This window comes from Lepidochelys olivacea, assembly GCF_965140295.1.
Source record: "Lepidochelys olivacea isolate rLepOli2 genome assembly, chromosome: 12".
Classification (NCBI taxonomy): Eukaryota; Metazoa; Chordata; order Testudines; family Cheloniidae; genus Lepidochelys; species Lepidochelys olivacea.
In genome coordinates this window covers 17,600,123-17,622,869 of record NC_140422.1, presented here as the reverse complement: position 1 = coordinate 17,622,869, position 22,747 = coordinate 17,600,123, and the positions used below count along the sequence as shown (strand labels likewise).

The following is a 22,747-nucleotide window of genomic DNA, read 5'->3' as shown; positions in this document are numbered from 1 at the left end:
TGGCCAGGAGGGATTTTAAAGGTGTTTACCCTTCCCTTTATATTTACGACAGGGACACACAATACAATTGTATGATATAACTTTTTCCTGCAAACTGTCTCAAAGATTCTTTAATTATCATAAACATAATTACAGATTTATGTAATGAATACTATCAGACAGAAATATGGAGGTAAAAGAAGAGGGGAGAAAAGAGGTGAAGGGGTGGTAGGAGAGAGGGAGATGCTTTTCTTTGAAATAGACAGTACATGGGATAATGTCGGTGCAAAAAGAGACAAGGTTCTCTGAGAGCAAGCCCGAGTCATTCATGATGAATCGGGCCTTGATGCCATCTAATGGCTCCTTTCTACACCATTAAAGAGAACTTTTCATTAACGTAGCAGTATGTAGGTGTACTGTTAGTGCTTGTTACCTCTCCTACTCCTAGTGAATAAAAGCTTGTAAATAGATTTGATTTAATATCATTTTTGTTTTGTTTGCAAACAAGGGCTACCAAAAATAGCAATCAATATATTTTGCCACTCATCTTCTAGGTGGGAGGAAGGTGTATACTGAATGATCTATTCAACAGGAAAAGCACTGTGTCATGGGTGGTGTTTCGATGGGCGTGCAGTTCCATGTGATGTACAAATGCGGTAATCTGGAAACGCCCAGCTTTTACAATTTAATCACTGATTACATGCTTGCAGCTGGAGTTCATGTGAATCCTTTTTTTCATTAGGCTATGAGTAGCCACTACTGTTCTGCATTCTCAAAATGAAGTCAACATTTCAGTACAAAAACAGAACTGCTTTATCAGACATCCTCCATCTGTCCTTGGCTTTTACCACTCATCTACTCCATATGTAAAAGTTTGTTGCTTACTTTTGATGCAAGCTTCCTTATTAAAAAGAGAACTGAAGACATAGTAGAAACATTTTTTTTTTAAATTATCAGGTTTTTTAAAATGTTTAGCACCATATAGTACTATAGTTCAACCAGCGTAATTTCTATGCCCATTCATGAGGGAATCTGTTATAATCCCTCTAGCAATAGCTATGTTTAAATAAGTTTATTGCTAGTGAAATTCTGATACTAGTGTGGACAGGACCTAAACCAAGTTGAAAGTCTGTTTTAAAGTGTGTTAGCCTAACCTAACAAGAGCCATATGAGGGAGCATGTGGTTTTTCTACAGTAGAGGTCTTTAGAAGAAGCTGTTGTCAGCTGACTTTCTAGGCTTGTGGTGAGGACACTTGGTCCCTGTTTTTGTTCTTTCGAAGACTCCCGTTTTTTTATTCTATTTTCTGTATCAACCTCTAGAGTTTGGGCAATGTTTATAAAGCTGCTGCTTTTCTTAAATTTTAATTTGCATGGACTGCTTTGTTACTGATGGGGGGGGGGAAAACAACACCACAAAAAGGCGTCTTAATGAAGCTTCAGTTATGCTTTTGCACAGCAAAGGAAATCATACTTCTATTGTGTGGCAGAAATAAGTAGTTCAAAACATCTTAAATGTTCAAGGTTTTGTTATTAACAGTTAATTGTGCCAGTCACTAATTTTTGAATATTGAAACTTGGAAGCAATTTAGATTCTTAAGTGATCGGGAATTTCAGTATAAGACATTCAGACACATGGTTATCATATTATTAAGCTGTTGTTCCTCCTGCCACGTTGTATTTAGTGTCTCTAATGCTCTCATACAGATCTGCCTTTGTATGGTATTTATTAACCTCTTGCAAAACTAGCATTACTTGTCAGTATTGTGGGTCTTGAGTCTGTCAGGTTAATTCAATAATAAAATTGGGTAGTGCCCACCTATACAATGGCACTTTGTAGCACAGGGCTATGGACAATCTAATTTTCTCCAAGGAAAGCTGTTACAGATGTAAAGGGAAAATTGATATCCATGTACCTGTTAAATTCAGGCTGTAAATTTAATCTGTCTTTCATGTTAGCGTATCAAATTATGTAAATAAATGCATGCACATTTTAAGTTAGAATTTAATCCACTGATTAAACAGCTGTGTTGAATTTAATTAACTCGATTTGCTGTATTTAAAATTTGTTACAGTACAAGGGATGAGGGAGAGAAGAGCGGGAAAGGAAGGGTGATAGCTGTGAAAAAGTTATGATACTGTTTGGAACTGTAATTTCTTCCTACTTACCCATGCTCTTGTCCAACTCTAACGATTAAGCTCCAATTCCATGGGACTTAAGCATATGTTTAAATTCTTTGCTGAATCGAGACCTGTGCCTAACAAAGTTGCTTCTACATTTGAACCTTGAAAATCTCATGATGCCTACATTGCCCATTTCACCCTTCTTGTATCTTGAGTACCCCATTTTAGTAGGAACCAAGGCAATTCCCCATCTCCATCTATGGTAGCTTTATTTCTACACACTGATTACCTGATGCAACTTTTTGAAGGGCTACAACTTAAAAATTTTCCAACAATAGTTTTTTTCTTTAGATGTAAGAATTTTTTGGCTTGTTTTTTCTGATTTCTCCTTGGAAGGATGTTGGGTTATCAAGACAGCCACTGAAACTGCACCTTGCAAGATGCTGATATTGCTGGACTTGCCATAAGTTGTTTTACAGATGCTTCCACCTTCATCTTTTCTCACCACAGCTCTTGATAGTTAGGTTTGTCTCAGTTTACCTAGTTTGCTATTTTTCCTAAGGTTAAGGAGGCTGAATGTATTCAGTAGTTGTTGAGCCCTAGAGCATAACAGCAAATTTGTCATAACTTTATAAAGTTAAATGTAAATATCACTTAAACAATTATAGAATCATGCCCTCTCCTTCAACAGACAAATTTAATATAAAACCATATCATTATTACAGGGTGTGGTGATATTTACTGTGGGATTCAATGATTTAAAGTCCGCTTTAGTAGTTTTAAAACCCTTCCCATGGTTTTTAGGATTCATCTTTCCAAAGCTCTTCCTGTTTTGTTCTGGCTAGTTTAATACAGATTATATGGGCCAAGCATTTAGACCTGTCCTGCAAATCTGCTTTGTGAGGGTCATGAGATAGCTCCTGTAGTGTAGCACATCATGTATCGGTTTCTTCTGAGCCATCAGTATTTTGTTTGTTTTATGGCACAAGCAGAAAGACTGTGATAAACTTAGGATATGATGATTGCTTATGTGTAAAATATATATAGTTCCCCCCACACACTGTAAAACAAACAAATTTCCTAAACAAATTTGGATAGGTACTTTTTCATTCCATGCATGCTTTGCTAAGTTAATTTTTTCTGTTTTGTTCAAATATGACAAAATCAACTATAAGGTGTTTTTAAAAAAGTTATTCAATGAAAAATCTCTGTTTGTGGGTTCCAATTAGGACACATGGCTACCTAACATAGGCTTCATGGAATCCAACATTCATAGAATTATGCCCAAATTTATTAATACTGTATGTCACAGTTAGGATACTAGTACCACTGCTGTTAAAAGTATAAAAATGATGCAGAGTTCAAAAATCTATGTTTCTAGTTGGCCAAAGGGTTTTAAAAAATCCCAAACCTTGCTTGCAACCATTTATTGTGATCATGCACTATGTGGATTTTAGGTGTGCTTTACTCTGCCTGGAACAAATATTTCAGTAAGGAATTGGGGTTAGAATATCATTCTTTAATCAGTTACATTAATTAAGTTGTATATTCAACAATGGAAGCATGAGAGAGACTGGTTTTTACACAAGTATTATGATAAGGCTGCTTTTTTCCAGATTTGTTTCTTTGGGTTTTAGGTTTGTTGTTTTCATGCCTGATGTCTTCTGCTTCTGATTTTTTTTTTTTTTTTTCTGCTTGTTTCACACAGGCGCACCTATGTTGGCAGTATGCCTGGTCGAATAATCAATGGTTTGAAGACTGTTGGGGTTAACAATCCAGTGTTTCTATTAGATGAGGTTGACAAACTGGGAAAGAGCCTGCAAGGAGATCCTGCAGCTGCTTTGCTTGAGGTAAGATATGGGATCATCTTATTCTCACTGTCACATACTGTACATTCCAAAGATTGATTAATTTCAGATTAGCAGAATTTCTCAGGAAGAAAGTGTTAGTTTGGTGAAGGCATAGTGGGGCTTGTACTGAGTAAAAGACAGGCTGAGTTGATGGTTTTGTGTACTGCTAGTCAGTGAAGTTGATGATAATCGGATCTTTTGCAGTGTCTCATACATAGTGCAAACTCTACTGGCTGCATGTCTTCTAAAATACTTATAAGGACAGTGATCTTTGTTTAAACTTTTAGTCCTCTTGCAGACTTCACAATGGCCTTTTTACGCATGCTCAACATAGTGTTTTAAACTTTAATAAAAAGTCAGACATTTTAATTGTACCAAAATAGATTCTGTTAAGGATACTCGTACACTAGATGACATAAGTCTTTAACCACACAGATCTTTTTTTAATTGATTTAAGATTATTAGCAGATGTGGTGAACCCCTGCAGACCAACCAGCATATGTGTTGGTAGTTAAATCTAGATATAACTGGATTTTTTTTTTTAAGGTTTTCCCTGGGATTTAGTCTTTTTTTTAATTTTATTTTATTTTTAAGCTTTCACTGGTACAAGCTAATACTACAGCAAAGTACATGACCTAGTACAGGGAGCGTCACATAAGTACTTACACTATCATTGTTACATTTTAAATCAGTATTTTTGTAGTGAACGTCTGATTAGATACAAACACTTTGCACTTTTTTGTTAATCCAATGATCTCTGTGCTTCACTAACAGTAATGGATTAAGCCTCATCAATAGGGAGTAAACAGGAAGAAATTAGTATTAGTCCATGAGCTAAACGTTTACTTAATGGCATCACAGAGACTTAGTGGGATAAGTTTCATGACTGGAAAGTTGGTATAGAGGGGTATAGCTTGTTTAGGACAAAGGCTAAAAAGGGAGGAGGTGTTGCATTATACATCTAGAATATGTACACCTGTTCTGAAGTCCAGAAGGCAGTGAGAGGCAGACCGTTTGAAAGTTTCTGAGTAAAAGGGGTAAAAATAGGGGTGACATCATGGTAGGGGTCTACTACAGTCCACTAAATCAGGAAAGGGAGGTGGATGAGGCATTTCTAGAACAAGCAACAGAAATATCCAAAACACAAGACCTGGGAGTAATGGGGACTTCAATTACCCAGACATCTGTTGTAAAGGTAATACAGCAAAACATAACATTTCCAGTAAGTTCTTGGAATGTATTGGGGACACCGTTTTGTTTCACAAGTGGAGGAAGTAATTAGGGAGGCAGCCATTTTAGACATGATTCTGACCAACAGGGAGGAATTGGAGCCAAGCTGAAGGTGGAAGGCAGTTTGGGTGAAAGTGATCATGAAATGATAGGTTTCAGAGTGGTAGCCGAGTTAGTCTGTATCAGCAAAAAGAATGAGGAGTACTTGTGGCACCTTAGAGACTAACAAAATTATTTGAGCGTAAGCTTTCGTGAGCTAAAACCCACTTCATCAGATGCGTGCAGTGGAAAATACAGTAGGAAGATATATATATATATATATACCGAGAACATGAAAAAATGGGGGTTGCCATACCAACTCTAACGAGGCTTATCGATTTAAGGTGGGCTATTATCAGCAGAAGCAAAAAAAAGTTTGTAGTGATAATCAGGATGGCCCATTTCAAACAGTTGACAAGAAGGTGTGAGTAACAGTAGGGGGAGAATTAGCAAGGGGAAATAGTTTTACTTTGTGTAATGACTCATCCACTCCCAGTCTTTATTCAAGCCTAATTTAATGGTGTCCAGTTTGAAAATTAATTCCAGTTCTGCAGTTTCTCATTGGAGTCTGTTTTTGAAGGTTTTTTTGTTGAAGAATTTCCACTTTTAGGTCTATAGTTGAGTGTCCAGGGAGTTTGAAGTGTTCTCCGACTGGTTTTTGAATGTTATAATTCTTGACGTCTGATTTGTGTCCATTTATTCTTTTGCATAGAGACTGTCCGGTTTGGACATTGTACATGGCAGAGGGGCATTGCTGGCTCATGATGGCATATATCACATTGGTAGATGTGCAGGTGAACAAGCCTCTGATAGTGTGGCTGATGTGATTAGGTCCTATGATGGTGTCCCTTGAATAGATATGTGGACAGAGTTGGCAACGGGCTTTATTGCAAGGATCGGTTCCTGGGTTAGTGTTTTTGTTGTGTGTTTGCTTCAGGTTGGGGGGCTGTCTGTAAGCGAGGACTGGCCTGTCTCCCAAGATCTGTGAGAGTGAGGGATAGTCCTTCAGGATGGTTGTAGATCCTTGATGATTCACTGGAGAGGTTGTAGTTGGGGGCTGAAGGTGAAATGATGAATTTCTAAGGAAAGTGAGCGTTAGAATAAGAACAATAGACTTAAAAAACAGACTTAAACAAGCGCAGAGAACTGGGGGTAAGGTCCCATGGGAAGAAACTCTAAAGGAAAAAGTACTTCAGGAGGAGGGAGCTGGCAGCTTCTCAAGGAGACAATATTAAAGGAGGAACTGCAAACCATCCTGATGCAAAGAAAAGACCGGGAGAATAGTAAGAGGCCAATATGGCTCTATCAGGAGCTCTTTAGTGACCTGAATATCAAAAAGGAGTCCTACAAAACTGGAAACTTTGCAGGATCTGATTAAAGTCATCCTAGGGTACTTAAGGAACTAGCTGAAGCAATCTCAGAACCATTAGCAATTATTGAGGTTAAGATTTTGTCACAGATATTTTTAGTAAAACTCACGGACGTGTCACAGGCAATAAGCAAAAAATCACGGAAGCCTGCAACCTGACTTTTACTAAAAAATTAATGCAGGAGAGGGGTGTGCTGACTGCTGGGGGTACTGAAGTCTGAACTCCAGGGGGGCAGAGTGACTGACAGCCTGAGCCCTGCCTCCTGGGGTGGGGGTGTGGAGGAACTCCAGCTCCTGCCATTGGGGGCTGATGCAAAAGTCACAGAGGTTCATTAAAGTCACAGAATCCATGATCTCCATGACTAAATTTTGTTCTTAGCAGTTATGGAACTCCTGGAGGATGACTGAGGTCCCAGAGGACTGAAGAAGAGTAAGCATATTTTCTGTCTTTAAAAAGAAGAACAAAGAGGACCCAGGGAATTATAGTTCAGTCAGCCTAACTTTTGAAACCTGGAAAGATACTGGAATAAATTATTAAACAATTATTTTTTAAACACCAAGAGATTAATAGGAATATAAGAAATAGCCAGCATGGATGTGTAAAGAACAAATCATGCCAAATCAACCTAATTTCCTTCTCTGGTTACTGGCCTCATGGATAGGGCTATGTTTTAGTCACAGGTATTTTTAGTAAAAGTCATGGGCAGTAAACAAAAAATTATGGCCCGTGACCTGTCCATGACTTGTACTATATACCCCTGACTAAATTTTTTTTTTTTGTTTTTGTTTTTGGGCGGGGGGGCACTGCGAGTGCTCGGTGAGTGGCGGCAGTGCATCAATTTTCATTTCATCAACATGGCCCTGCAGCATGGTGGAGGCGGAGGCATGGTCAGACGGCTCTGTGTGCCAACTCTACCCTGAGCGCTGTCTCCGCAGGTCCCATTGGCTGGGAGCAAATGGGAGCTGCGGGGGCAGTGCCTTCGGGTGGAAGCAGTGCACAGAACTGCCTAGCCATGCCCCTGCATAGGAGGTGAGGGATGTTGCCGGTGGGGGCCCCAAGGTAAGCACCACCCAGAGCCCTCACCCCCTCCTGCATGCCAACCCTCCCAGCCCTGAGTCCCCTCCCACACCCAAACTCCTGCTGTGGGAGGAGGGTGTGGCTGGCCCAGGGGCTGGCTGCAGAAGTCCTTGAGGTCCTGGAAAGTCACGGAATCCATGACTTCCGTGACAAACTCAGTCTTATTCATGGAGAGGGGAAAGCAAAAGATATATCTTGATTTTTAGTAAGGCTTTTGAGACAGTCCCACATTACATTCTTATAAGCAAACTACATAAGTATGGTATAGGTGGATTTACTGTAAGGTGAGTGCACAACTAGTTGAAAGACCATACTCCGAGTAGTTATTAGTGCTTTGCTATCAAACTGGGAGGGCATATCTGGTGGTTTCCCACAGGGATCAGTCCTGGGTCTGGTACTATTGAATATTTTCATTACTGATTTGGATAATGGAGTGGAGAGTGCGTTTGTAAAATTTGTGGATGAGACCAAGCTAGTAGGAACTTTAAGCACTTTGGAGGACAGGATTAGAATTCAAAATGACCTTGACAACGTGGAGATTTGGTCTGAAATCAGCAAGGTGAAATTCAGAAAAGACAAGTGCAAAATACTTCAGTTGGGAAGGAAAAAATCAAATGCACAACTACAAAATGGGAAATAACTGGCTAGGTGGCAGTACTGCCGAAAAGGATTCGGGGTAATAGAGGATCACAAATTGAATGTCAGTCAACAATGTGATGCAGTTGTGAAAAAAGGCTAATATCATTCTGGGGTGTATTTAACAGGAGTCTTGTGTTTAAGACATGGGAGGCAATTGTCCCGCTCTACGGGGCGGTAGTGAGGCCTCAATTGGAGTACACAACCTTATCCTAGTATACTAATCAACATCCTTTCTCATCAAGATTGTACTTACTATGGCTTTGTGTGCACTATTATTAAGTGCGCAATCATTGTTCCATTTGCCTACAGAGTCGCTGCAATCATTTTTTTTAACTCATTGCTTAGCACTAGGGGATACTTTAAGCATGAAAGATACTATTTAAACCAAGTGTTATTCTATGGCAGTTGTCCCTTTAGTGCATGGCTTTCTACAAATTAAATTTGATTTTGTTTTTCCCCATTATACATGATAAAGGATACAATTTAATCATGGAGGTCGTGGATTCCATTACTTCAACAAACCTCTGTGACTTTTTCAGCTTCAGCCCCCACGGCTGCAGAAGGGGCTGGGGCTGTCAGTTCCCCCGCATAATTTTAGTAAAAGTCAGATTGCGGGCTTCTGTGAATTTTTGTTTATTGCCTGCAACCTGGCCATGACATTTTTATTAAAAATAACCATGGTGAAATCTTAACCTTATACATGATAAAAATGACTCCTTTTTTGAGACTGTCAACCAGTCCCTTGAGATTCAGAATGAGTGCAAGCCAGTGTTTTAGTCCTCTTTTGTGGTGTTACGTTTAGTTCAAATTAATTTGCAATCTGTGTGCCTAAAATAATTTCATATTCTCTTATTAAATAATTTTGAAAGAAGTCCAAACAATGCACGATCATTTAATTAAATAGTTCTTTAGCTATCAAGTACCCATTCCTGAAATGCATAGAAAGCCTCCAAGTATGATGAAACTACTGGCCTTACATGGCAATGAGCTTTAAAAAGTAAGAGGAGGAAATCTGTTTAAAACCTACAAATGGAAGCTACTTAGCACATTGGTAATAATCAAAACGAGCATCTGCCTTTTCGAATACTTCTGCAATCATATCTTCAGACTTTAGGCCCAGCCCAGCTTAGTCCGGTCAATGTAAGGATGAGAGATGTCCTAGGAAAATCTAAGTATTGCAATAAGGGGTGGAAGTGGAAAATGTGCCACTTAGTAAATCCTCTTTAGTCAATACTGAAGCAGTGGCTCAGCATCTGTAATCTGGAAGTACCATCTTCTGGATGAAATATAAAAAGTATGATGATTTTCTCAAGAGTATGGGTGCTATCTCCAAAGTTGTACCTGAATTTTAATTTGGTTAATTTTATTCTACCTGTAACTTCCCCTTGCAGTCTCAGTTAGAGTATTCTTCATTTCCTATCTTAGATTACTGGGTAGTGTTTTTATACACTATTAAGCATTTTGCATATTTTACCTCTGTAATGTTGGGCAGTCCAGTCGGGCTTGAAGGAATTTGTACTTTGAGCTTACTGAGCCAGATCTTCTCATGGTGTAAATTGCCTTAGTGCCATTGGTTTGAATGATGCTGCAATACTTTACACTAGCCGAGGATCTATCCCATAGTTTGTAAAGTTTTTGGGTCTCCTATATTGAAAGATCCGAATATATCCTGAGTAAATTTGTTTTAGTTCAGTGTTTAATCAGCCTTTTAGACACTGAATATAATATCAAATCTAACTGATTGTTCCACCTTGACATCCAGGTAAAATGAATAGTTTAATGAGTCTGTATTTCTTGATACAAACCCATTACAAGGTCTTAGCTATCTTTTCTTCAGCTCATTTCCCAGCTGTCTTGCTTCTCGTCACTACTTTTGCTGCCTTCTAAGGTGATTTGAACCATAACAGCATCTTTCTTTAAATGACATCAGTATTGTTACTAAGGTTACCAAAACCTGCTTGCCTCATTATTCCAAAACCTAGTTGGTACCGCTGCCTAAACATCTTGAAGCTGGTCCTCCACTTCCCCTACTGGGGAGCTCGGACCTCAAGATACGAAAAAATTTTAATCTGCTTTGGTGGTTGTACTTGTTGGCATTTCCATTTGCATTGAACAAATGTGGCTATTTTGTAGGAAAATAATGACCGCAAGTCATTAGCTGAGTGGCACATCTGTTATTCAAACCACACCTTTATGCTGACTAGCTTCCATTATTAATCTTAAATGGCATGGGAAAAAGGTCTTAATGTGTTTAGGTGTATTTTAATGGTGATAATCCTGAATGGTACCAGTACAGTTGCTAAACTCAAGAATAAATGTGTCCCACCCCACAAGTTTGGAGGCAAAGTTGGATATATTTTTGTCCTGGTGCTTCTGTGGAGTTATTGCTTAAGCGAAACAGAATGTCTTCTTACTTCCAGTTACTGTTCGTCAACAAGGGAACATTTATTCTAAATTTAGATGACCTCTGTTGAAAGCTGGGGAAAATAGAAATGGATCCAAGTGCTTGTTAGTATGCGTTTGTAGGGAAGTGAAATAAGACCAAGCATTATAGGCAGGCAATTAAACATCCATGGGACTTACCTCTGGATTTCATGGTAATAAAATATTTTGTACAGAGAAAGCTTTGTATGCATGTGAATGCTCTGTGGAAATTACCAAGATATTTTTGCTCCTCAAGTGTTGTTTTTCATAAAATGATATATTCAACCTAATTTTTTGAAAAATTCTAACCTTCCTATGTTAGATAAAGGCAAATTGTTGAAGTGCACCTTTGTTTACTTTGGAAAGTGGTTGGAATAGTGTCCAAATAAGAGTATTTTCCACCTTAGAAATATCTAGGATGGCAAAGAAAAGAGTTACGAGTCTAGGGAGAGATGTTTGCTCTTATGAAAAACTAAAATTCTATCAGATCATTCAGAATTTCATACATGTAACAGATTCTTTTTTCTGTTACAATTTCAGTTAAATGTATCCAATCATATTGTCTGGACATATTTAAAAATATGTTATTACCATTTCACATATATCAATAAATAACATATTAGCCAGCAACATAGCCCTAAAAAATGGGTTCCATAGGAGATGTGGTTAGACAAGGGATGTGAAGAAAAAGGGAAGAAGGATTGATGTGTACAATTGAATGAATTTTAAAATCCAGTAAATAAAACTTGCGGAGTGTTCCCAGAGCTTTTAACTTGCTGCATATGCCAGTAAGAATATTGTGCTTTCAAAATCCAATGGGTTTAACATTTTCAGAAATGTATGATGTATGCTTCAAAGATGTGGCCAGTTTGTGTGCACAGTTCTAAATTGTATGCAAATGCTGCTTGCATGCATAAATGAGCGTGTTGAAAGTTAGGGGATGGATTTGAGGCCCTTTTGAAAAGTTTATAGTTAAACTTTAATAAAAACTGCCAGAAAAGATCAGCTCTATTTTGTCTCAGTTAGTGAAACAAAATGATTTTGTCTGTGTGCTGTCAGTGGAAGTGTTGACAGAACAGTTTTACTAAAAAGGAACAAGACTAGGCTTTCAGCAAAAGATTAATTCTGTTTGTGGTATCTCTTGATACTTGTTTTCTTTGGAGAAAATCTGCCGAAGCTTTGTTCACATTATTTTGTATGATTATATATGTCTCCATGCTTTAAAATATGAATGTGATAATAGGTATTCATATGTAACCAGGATGATTGAATTAATGCTCAGTGCAGTTGGCTAGCTATGATTCTTGAAGGCCTCTGTCTCAATGAGTAAAGGAGAGGATAAATGATGACAACAGGTCTCTGCTGAGGAGAGCACTTAAGTAGGAAGCGTCTGAATGATCTAATGATATAGTGGTGAACAATATCTATTGAGAGGAAATGTTCGGTGAGTCACAGCCTTGCCTTTAGGACTCAAGTATATTTTTCAAGTATACTTTTAATAATCAGACATCACCTTTTAAAAGGAATATATTAATTGCATTTTATTACATCGTCATTGTAAATTTTCAGATACTTATCCAGACCCTGTGTAGGATTTGAAATCTGGAGTTCCTTACTAATCAAACGACATCAACTGAAATAGCTCCATTTTACATCTGCTCTTAGCTGTTTTGCTTTTACAGTGAGATAAAAATGCACCTTGACTGATTCTTTGTGATCGAAAGCTTTTGATCACAAAAATTTTTTTTTTCAAAAAGTGCAAAGGATTTATTATAATGAAAGTTAATTCTGCATGTTTGTTTTTATTCAGTCAGTTTCCTGACAAGTGTACAGATTGTAATTTTTTTAAATATTACAAAACACTGTTCATAGCTATAATTCAAATGGCTAGGACAAGGGATGTATTCATGCCATAATGCGAAGGATAAATTATCTTGACAGCAGTACGCAATTGCTCAGGAATTGCATAGGTTCCATTATGTGTAATGTGAGAACTTTTCATGTCAACATACCATTGGTAATTTATCATGTGGCAAGAAAAAGCACAGTAATTTAAGAGAGAAGGATGGAATGAAGGTGGTAGACAGGTGTGGGGTAGGAAGCAGATGTGGATTATTGCCATATGTATGGACTTTTAATTTCAGAGACAATTCAAAAACGGAGGACAGCATATTCATAGTGCTGTGATCCTTGTAAATACTGTATTTGTTTAATAAATTACTCAAATGAGAGCTAAAATACTTGCAAGAATTTCAACTAACATTCTTAAGTACAAATACTAGCAACAGGAAGCCAACACTTCATTATTTAAACCTTTTGGTTTTTCTTTCACAACAGCAGTAAATTATTGTGGTTTTCCTTGTCAGAGTTACTCACTACATGGCAATGACTTATCTATACTGTATCTAATTTAAATACCGTGAGACACATTTTCACAGGAATATGTGTGCCTATTTTAAAGCGTACAGATTGGGTAGTTGAACATCTAGTTACCTGAATTGGGTAAATGAACATCACGTTACCTGAATTTGGTGTGCAAATGCCTACTCATACGTAAAAGTTGTGGGGGTTCACATGTATTTTTGCAGTCACAATATTCAGAAGAGGCTGATTTCAGGTCATCTGAATATATAAGCTCAGTATACATGATGTAGTCAAATCAATGAGCTTGCTGGCTTAGTTGTTTTTCGATCAAACCAAAATCATACATAGGATAGTAAATGAGCCTTTGGTAAGACCAAACACATGCAACTTTAGGGGTACTAAACACATTTGTAACAGAACCACATACACTACGTAAACCTTTAGTACATATGGTATTGGTTAAATGGAGCCATTTTCCAGACTTTTCATGTTCATTTTGTAAACACTGGCCTTGCTCTTTCATTCTTTAAATTTTAGGAGTATTTTTGCCTGACTAAACAGCCACTGACTTAAAAATCAAACTTCTGTCTTCAAAACTATTTACCTGCTATTGTGATGAGTAACCTCCAAAGTAACTGTAACTGAAAGAGATCAGAGAAAATAGTTTATTTGTGTATTTGAAACAGTTTCATGGTTTTTCCTATAGGAGGGATGCCTACTGTTTGTGTGGATCTTTCTCACAGCAACAAGGGAAAGAAAAGCACTTTGAATAATAAAAATGTGATTATACAACAGTGTTCCCCAAACTTTTTCTATCATGTCTCCCCCTTACCTGGTCCATGCCCCCCAGAAGCCAAGGTGGGGAGGTGAGTAGGGTGGGGGGTGAGTGGGGGAGCCATGCTCCAGGGCTGGGGGAGGTGAGTGGGGCAGGATGGGGGAGGGCAAGCTGTGCTCTGTGGGTTGGGGGTGAGTGGGGCAGGACAGGGGAGGGGGAGCTGTGCTTGGGGCAGGATGGGAGAACCGGCAGTACCTCTCTTGCTGGAGCCATCCCTGAGTGGTTCTCCAGACGCTGTTGCTCTTCCTGCCCCCAAGCAGCAGAGGCCAGTTACTGTGAGTAACCGGACTTTTAGTGTCCGGTCAGCAGTGTTGACTGGACATTGCCAGGCCTCTTTCTGACCTGAATTTCAGATTGAAAACTGGGCATCTGCAATGCTAAGCTGGCACCAGGGGCTGAGGCTGGGAGGGGAGCTGCAGTTGGGGCTGGGGCCAGGGCTGGAGCAGAACTGGGAGCAGAGCGTGGCTGTCCTGGGCATGCCATGCGCCGCGCGCACCCCTTCTCCCCCCCCCCCCCCCGGGGTTATTTTTTAAATTCCTTTGATTTCCAGTTGAGAATGCCCTTTTAATTGTAATTAGGCCGAAATAAGGAGTGCAGCTCGTGCTTATTGTATCTTAATACTGTGCATGTTGAGAACATTGAATGTACAATAAAATATTTTCTGTAGGTACTGGTAGTCTAGAATTTCTGGACATACCAATATTAGCATGTAGAAATGAGAGCCTTAAACCAGCAAGAAGTTAATTGTCTTTTGCTCTCAAATAGTTCTCCAATTGCCCACTTGAACATAAGTGACATTCTGTTATTGCTTACTGCGCTGGTGCTAATTTTGATTAGCTGAGAATTGGTGTGGAACTTCCATTTTAATTTAGCAGTGTTGTTGTAGTAGTGTTGGTCCCAGGATATGAGACACAAGGTGGGTGAGGTGATATCTTTTATTGGATCAGCTTCTGTTAACCTGGGTTGTGGCTGTTCTGTGACCCCTCTGATGGAGGATCACACAATGCAGAGAGGAAGTTAATGCCGTTTTGAGCAGCATTAACTGATATCCATTTTCTTTTGAATCTGGGCTACCTTGCAATAGAAACATTGCTGGTAGGGCTTCTTTAACCTGCCTCTACTCCATGCTATCCTTGAGCCTTTTTTTCAAGTAACCCATGAGCTACACAGAGTTTGTGAAGAGTACTTTGGTGACAAGTATTTGGAGAAGTAAAGTATAGTAGAGTACTTTTCTTCATTATTTGCCCCTACCATTCATGTAGATCCCTTGCACTGCTTCCACAGGACTTATGTGGTTTTTGCTTCCTTCCATGCTACCAACAGAGGGGACATACAAGGTTTAGTCATTAGAATTCATGGTCATCCATCAGTATTTTCCATTTTACAAAAAAGGCCAATCCTATGGGACTCTAGTAATGGGGATATACAAGACAAGTTAGTGAATTTCTGTTAAATTAACTTCCATTGTCTATAAAATGTAATATGTTTGAAATTTCTGTGTGGAAGAATATGTAATACAAAAGCTTTATAAAGACTCTCTGAAGCAGGCATAAAATTTCTACTCTGGAGTGTTAAATTAGAAATTTTGAGGGCCTTGATATGTAAATAGGTAGCTAGCTATTACCAGCCATTTCCATGTATGCTATAAAATCTGAATTGGGGAAACATGTATTTATGGGTGCGGGGAGCCTCTCCCTTATGGAACGCCACAGGAGGGGAGAGGGCATGATCTGTGCTCTGCCACAGCCCCTGGTTAGTTTGCAAGGATCATCACAGTCTCCGAATGGCTTGAAAACAGTACAGGAAGTCTGTGCAGAGAGTAATTCTGAAATATTTTTTAAAAGAAATTCCCTGGGGAAAAACCACTATTAACCTAAAGTTAAGGTTGAAAGAATCTGTCCCTTACATCATCCAAACAACTTTGTAAGAAAAGTAAGAATTCTACTTTACAGCCCCCCAAATTTATTCAAAAAGTACAAATGTATTGTTGAGTTTATCCAAACACCCTTAACTTTACATCAGAGCACCAACTTGAGCATGATCACAAACTGAGACAATCTTACCTGGTCATCAACAAGTTCATGTCTTCAGTGACTGTAAAATATAGAAAGCCAAATTATTTTCTAGTGCAAATGGGCAAAATTCCACTGATGTCAGCATTGTTTCCCATTTATACCATCAGAGAATTTGGTCCCAATGCCTTATTCGTAAATCATCCAGCGCTGGTGCCAGACAGTGATCTTTTTTTATGGTCCATCTGATTTTAAAAATTCCTGAACAGACAAGTAGCATATTGAAAGCAGTTTTACTTAGTTATTAAACAAAATTCCACACAACTCTTTCTAAGCGAGCATATTTATTCTTAAGGTAAAAGCATTACAGAGAAAACACCTCCACTAGGGCTTTGGTTGGTGTCAGTCCTTCCAGTCTTTCCCTGTGGATTGGGGCCCTGCCCTTTGACAGAAGGTCCTGTCTGTTTGCTAGATCAGAGCAAAGGCTCTTGGTAATTTAAACCCAGGTTATTTATCCAAAAGTGCTTTTGTTGTCTGCTGGTCTCTAGGGTATCCAGTTCGAACCACTATATGCAAGTCTCTCCAAATGGTGGTGCCCCTTCAGAGGTTTTACAGCCTGAATGAATTTGTCTAATTATACGTCCCCCCGCAAACTCCCCCCCCCCCCCCGGCCGCCCATGGAATTACATACAATCCCTGGTCCACAGTGATACATTCACTTAATCCAGTAAGATATAACTTAATTCAATAAGGCTTATCCAGGATATTGCAAGAAATTGCCATATCTGTCACAGGGAAGATTTATGAAACCAGTTACAAAACCAATGATTTGTGCTTTTTTTGGTAGCCCAGGGGCAAAAAAATGCAGAAAACTGGGAGGCTAATGGCAGTATGGTTACTGTATCAGGGGGGTTGCAAAATTTATGATGTCCTGGCCATAACCTGAGCACATCTTGAAACTGGTTTAAAGAGGGGGGAAAAAGTCTAAACTAAAAATTGATTGATCAGAAAATAAATTGACAAAAGTGTTATAAAAGGAAGAAGAGAAGATGGAAGGCTGACCACGTAACGAGTTGAGTTAATATTCTTTGGATGATTTTAACTTCGCATTTGTACACTTTTGAATGTGTGGAATTTTCATTTATTTAAATGTGATGTGGGAGATTAAATTTGAATTTCCAAGTTTTTTAATATTGGCATATTAGGAAAAAAACTAGAGCAGTCTCAAGCTTTTTGCCATAAGCAAATGGTATGTTCTTTAAAGCTTAATTCTAGGTTAAGACTTTTGAAATAGAGAGGATCCCACTTAACTTTCATACTATAAACTGACTGACTATTTTTGAATTAATTTTAAGTGCAAATGACAATTCCTGATACAGTGAACTTTAACTTGATAGTGAATTTCTGTAGGAAAAAAGGACTTAACTGCTGGAGTGTTCCTCTATATTTAGGCTGAGTGATAGATGTGGAGAAATCAAGACGTCTTCATTTCTTTAAAAACAATGAAAAAAGAGTCTATATTTTGTTACATTTCTTGAGGGGAGGCTTCTCTACAAGCAGAGATTTTAAGAGGAGTCTTTGTTCTGCCGGTATAAATATTTCAGACATTATAAATACTCTGAATAACAGTATGTGGAACCCTTCACTTCTTCAGAGTATAACTTGAAAGGTAATCCCTTGGCTGTGGTATTAGGTGGATTACAGTGATTTGCATAATATGTGCAGTCTCATGAGAGGAATACTAACCTGAAGACTGAAGGCAGTTCTTAATTTCTGGTGTCAGTGGCCTCACCAGAGCCTTGTTCACTGGAATGCTTGATGCTGTTGCTGGCATTGTGTAATATGAAGCCTGCAGGCAGAATCAGCATGAACTTTAAGAAAATGGTTGAGGATTATATAACCGTTTAAAAAAGGCAGGGTTGACCATACAGGAATATGAAGAGTAATGCATATAAAAGCTCTAATATAAGAGATTTTAAATAAGTTAATTTTGAAATGTTTCTAGCAACTCCAGTGGAACTGAGCTGAAGTAAATTGGATGAGTTTAGAAGGCTTTGGCAATCATAATACACAGTCTGTACTGTACAGAGTTCACCTTTCAGTAGTTTGTGGTGTTTGTCTGCTGTCAATACTCTAAATTAAACACAAGTTTTATTAAGGGATTTCTGTTGCAGTTTTTTCCCATGCAGTATAGAATCTCGTAGTAAATAACAGATGAGCAGGATGTCAGAGATCAGGAATTACATTTAGGGCCTGGTACTGCATGCCTTACTCAGGCAAATCTGACACACATACAATGGGAAAGCATGCTTTCAGTATGAATAGCACATAGGAGATAGATAGATAAATAAAAGCATATATGTGGTAGTGTTTTGTTTTTTGAAATGAAGCAACCGCATTATTTTTGTGTTCACTCTTTAAGGTCTTGGATCCAGAACAAAATCATAGCTTCACCGATCACTACTTAAATGTAGCCTTTGACCTGTCCCAAGTCCTTTTTATAGCCACAGCCAACACTACTGCTACCATCCCACCAGCTCTGTTGGACAGAATGGAGGTCATTCAGGTTCCAGGTAACACTTAAGTGCTTTGACTAAAATGATTGCTTTTTCCCTTCAAAAAAATGTACTCTTGTAAGACTAGCACCACAGAAAATTAGAATCCGTTGCCAAGACTTTCTACAGCAACTAATTAATTTGATTGCCTCCATTTTTGGGTGTCCATCTTGAGACTCTGTCAGAGGTCCTGATTTTCAGTGTGGGGGATGTTCAAGGTTTCACTTTTGAAAATCTAGGCCTAAGTAGGTGACATAGTTTGTGACAGATGCAGTACTGTACAGTCTGTGAAGAACTTTAATGAATGGATTGATGTGTATCTGTCCTATCCTGCTGTCAGCTAATAGTTTCTTCACAAGAGAGAGTTTTTGCTTTGCAGCAGGAAGATTGGAGTTCTATCCATGTTGAATGGCCACTGCAGAAATCATAGTGACATCCATTAAATTCTAGCTGGCCACAGATCTGTGGATGTGTACAGCTAGATACTACATTGAAATGTGCACTGATCTACACAGAAAAAGCTCCTCCTGAGTGCCCGCTAATTCTTGTGGGGAAAGGAATCTCTTGGTGGTTTTATTTTTGTTACGTTTTACATTCTGATACTTTTTACGTGACAATACAGAGCCAATTTTCAAGAGAGTCTCAGTTTACTCTCTAAGACCTCAATCCAGCAAATTCATATGTGCATAACTTTACTCATATAAATCCCAGTAGAATTGTTTGGGTGAGTAAACTCTCACACGTGCATGTTTGCAGGATTGGGATCTGATTTTGCATCTGAAATCTTGTAGGTTTGAATGAAGATAATTCTGGTATCCAGCTGCCAAACTTGAATGTTGTAAGAGCTACTTGTAACCAAAAATCAGATATCTGATTCAGTTATGTTTGTTGTATATAACATAACATATTCCATAAACATACTGTGTAAACATAGTTACACCTGTAATTGACTGTGCCTGTGAAATTAGAGGCTTTTTTCAAAATTATGCCCTGGATGATCATAGTAAATAAATAAATGATTGTTCTCGTATTATCAGCAGAGTAACTATAGAGTATACGGACAGATGTGAAGTTTCCCCATAATATACTTCAGAAGCATTTTCTGCTTTCATTGATTGTTCATTCCATCTGGCATGGCAGAAACCAAACCTTTGGAGTCTCTCAATCCAAGGCCTGATCTAAGCAAAAATCAGCAATTTTTACAGAGTATGCTTTGGAAATTTAAAACAACTGTCTAGCTGGACAAACAATTCACCTTGACTCCTGGGATTATTTGAGTTTGAGAGTGATTTTGAATATAATTCAGTAAACTAGCTCCTTACTTTGTTAAATTTTCTCAGTTTTTCATTTAATTTAGTAAGAAGTTTGACGTCCTGGTACAGTATAGGTAAGAAGATGAATGAAATGCTTTCTTTTGAAGGATATACACAAGAAGAGAAGATAGAAATTGCACATAGACACTTAATCCCTAAACAGCTAGAACAGCATGGGTTGACTCCTCAGCAGATTCAGATTCCACAAGTAACTACTCTGGACATCATCACCAGGTAAATGTGCTGTTCGCTACTTTTAGGCTCTAGATTACTTTTCTTGTGGTACATTAATAGAAATTTTTTAATGTGACACCATAAAGCATTTCCACAAGATTCGTGAGGAAGGGATTACTTTGTAAACTGAATAGTTAATGGTATAGAATATTCCAGTTGTTTTGCTGTCATAGTGTCTCGATATGCACGATTGTTTGTTTATAAACTTGCTTCTAGCAGGTCACCTGCTGCTTTTTGTTTTAGCGGAAGATTTGTTTATGCCTAGGTTGGAAAATCCTTGTCAGTGTCACTAGTGTAAAGAACCACTATCTTAATCTACTACCTGTTGCATGTTTGTAGAAATGTGGTTTACAAAAAAAAATAAAAGTTTAAATATTAGAAAGTCATGTACATAATTTTCCACCACTTTTTAATACCACTGATGCAAAATGCTCCAGATATATATTAAGGTTATAAAATTAATACAGAATAGAACATATATCCATAAGGGGATTAAGTTAGGGGGTTGCTGTGGGCTACATAACTTTGAATTTCTTGACTTGTTTTGGATATTAAAATTGCACCTGCACTAGGACCAGCAACACAGATGGGATAGGATGGTACAAGGAACCTACCTCCCACCTCAGCTTTGCGCATGCCACTCAAGGATGAGGGATGATCACAGTCCCTATGTTTAGAGGTGCGCAAAAACTACACACATACTTCTGTAGATGAAAATTTTGCACGAGGGTGGAGCGATACAGAAGATCACTCCACATTGGCCTGCATAAATGGTAGAGAAGGTAGCAGGCTACACTATCCACTTTACACTGCAGAAAGAGGAGAAAGGCCATGACAGGGACTGGAGAGGATGATCTGGGGTGTGTGAGAAGACCTGGTCTCCTCTCTCCTTCCTCTGAGTGGCAGATCAAAAGAATGCCAGGTAGGAAGTGCAAAGGAAGTCTTGCAGAGGGCAGCAGCCTGGAGCACTGTAGACCATCGTCAATAACATACATAGTGAGCTCCCTTGCACCTCCCCCCCTCCCCCCCCCATCTCCACCACTTTCTTTGAAAGGTAAGTTTGATCTTCTGCCCGAAGTTCCTGTTCGAGGGACATCACAAGTGCTCTTCCCATTTCTTCCCCAGCAGCGTATTCCTTACTTGGGAGAAAATGTTTTCTCCCTGCCTTCCCTGAAACTGCTCCTGGTCTCTTGCATCAAGAGTTGGTCACAGGTCTGCTGTGTTTTCCTCTGCTGTCTTCCTCAGTACGGTGCAGATTTTCTGAGTAGGTGTCAGACACAGGTGCTCCTTTCTCCCTTTCCCTGCTCAGATTAGGGAAGTTCCAGCATCTTCTTTTAAACTAGAAACAAAGAAAAAGCTACCATTGAAAATGTATCTATAGAGCAATAGGATTGGGGGGGGGGGAGTTGATGTGTTTAAGTGAAACAATCATTGATGATACTCTGCTTTATAGACTTTAATCTAGAGTAAAATATTTTCCTTGTGGTAGATACACTAGAGAGGCAGGAGTCCGCTCTTTGGATCGGAAATTTGGAGCTATTTGCAGAGCAGTGGCTGTGAAAGTGGCAGAAGGACACCACAAGGAGACAAAGCCAGATCGCTCTGAAGTGACTGAAGAAGGTTTGTGTTCCTTTTCCATACTTCATCAGAAAGTAGATTCATGGTGGTATGTTTGAGAAGTGCCTCCAGTACTAGGGGCCTGATTCACCACTGTCTTACTCTATAGAGTTTTTTGTCTCTGTAACTGCATTGTTTTAAAATGCTTTTCAATGGAATAACACTTTTGAAAACTGGAGTGACTCGTGGTGAATCAGGTCCTGGAACATGTGTTGTAGGGCGCAATCCCACTCTGCTAGGAAGATTAACTGGGTAACGAAATAGGCCTTTTTCATCTCCAATATCTGTGATTAAATTTGTATATGGATTTCAGTCACTCAAATCAGGTTGTTAATGTAAACAAACTTTCACGCATCCCTTTTTGCTCTTCATGGAATGTAAACTTTTCAACCAAAGATTGAACTATGGCCTGGTTCTAATTTTTGTGAAGTTTTTTATTTATTGTTCCATCTCTATACCCAGAACACTCTGTTAGTTCATAACTGTCTCACAGTAGTGCTGTTATCTGGCCGCTACTGACATGTGAGTGTACGCTTGTAGACGCTGAGATGTTCCGGGTTTTTGTATGCTTCTTTAAGGAGACAATACATCTGTCACAGAAGAGGGCTCTTGGTGAGGCTGATAGGTTGAAACAGTGTCCTTCTAACCCTAGGAAGTGACACTTCAGTGATCAAGAGTTTGTATTTGACATTTTATTACGTTAGATGTCTGGAGGAAGCCAAGGATTTTTTCCCCCTCAGAGACAAAGTCTTTTTAGTGTGGAAATGAAATTGTTCTGCATTTTGTAAGTACTGGGATTCTTTTTATTTGATCCAGGCATATAGTAGTACTCTATATTGGTCTCTCAGAACTTTAGTAACTTCTTTCAGCTTTATCAAGTCTATAGTTATTTTCCATTTATACAGAAGATAGTGATTTATTGTTCCCTGCAACCCACACAACTGTTAACCTGTTAACAATCAGTTGTAATGTTTCTTTGTGAAAAGTTATTGCTGTACTAAAATACACAGAAGTTTAGGGTAGTTAACATCATACTGCTGCAGTAGTATCTTGTTACTGTGCTGGAATAGTAAACAAACTTTTAACAC

General features: G+C 38.7%; 1 protein-coding gene across 1 annotated transcript in view; it reads left to right on the top strand.

Annotated features, from left to right (window-relative positions):
* LONP2 (lon peptidase 2, peroxisomal) overlaps positions 1-22,747 on the top strand; it is a 90,911-nt gene that overhangs the window by 28,872 nt on the left and 39,292 nt on the right. The window contains exons 8-11 of the mRNA XM_084644892.1: positions 3,809-3,950; positions 18,363-18,513; positions 19,916-20,042; positions 21,532-21,662. Of these exons, the coding sequence (XP_084501018.1) occupies positions 3,809-3,950; positions 18,363-18,513; positions 19,916-20,042; positions 21,532-21,662 (551 nt within the window). The remainder of the gene's footprint in view (positions 1-3,808; positions 3,951-18,362; positions 18,514-19,915; positions 20,043-21,531; positions 21,663-22,747) is intronic.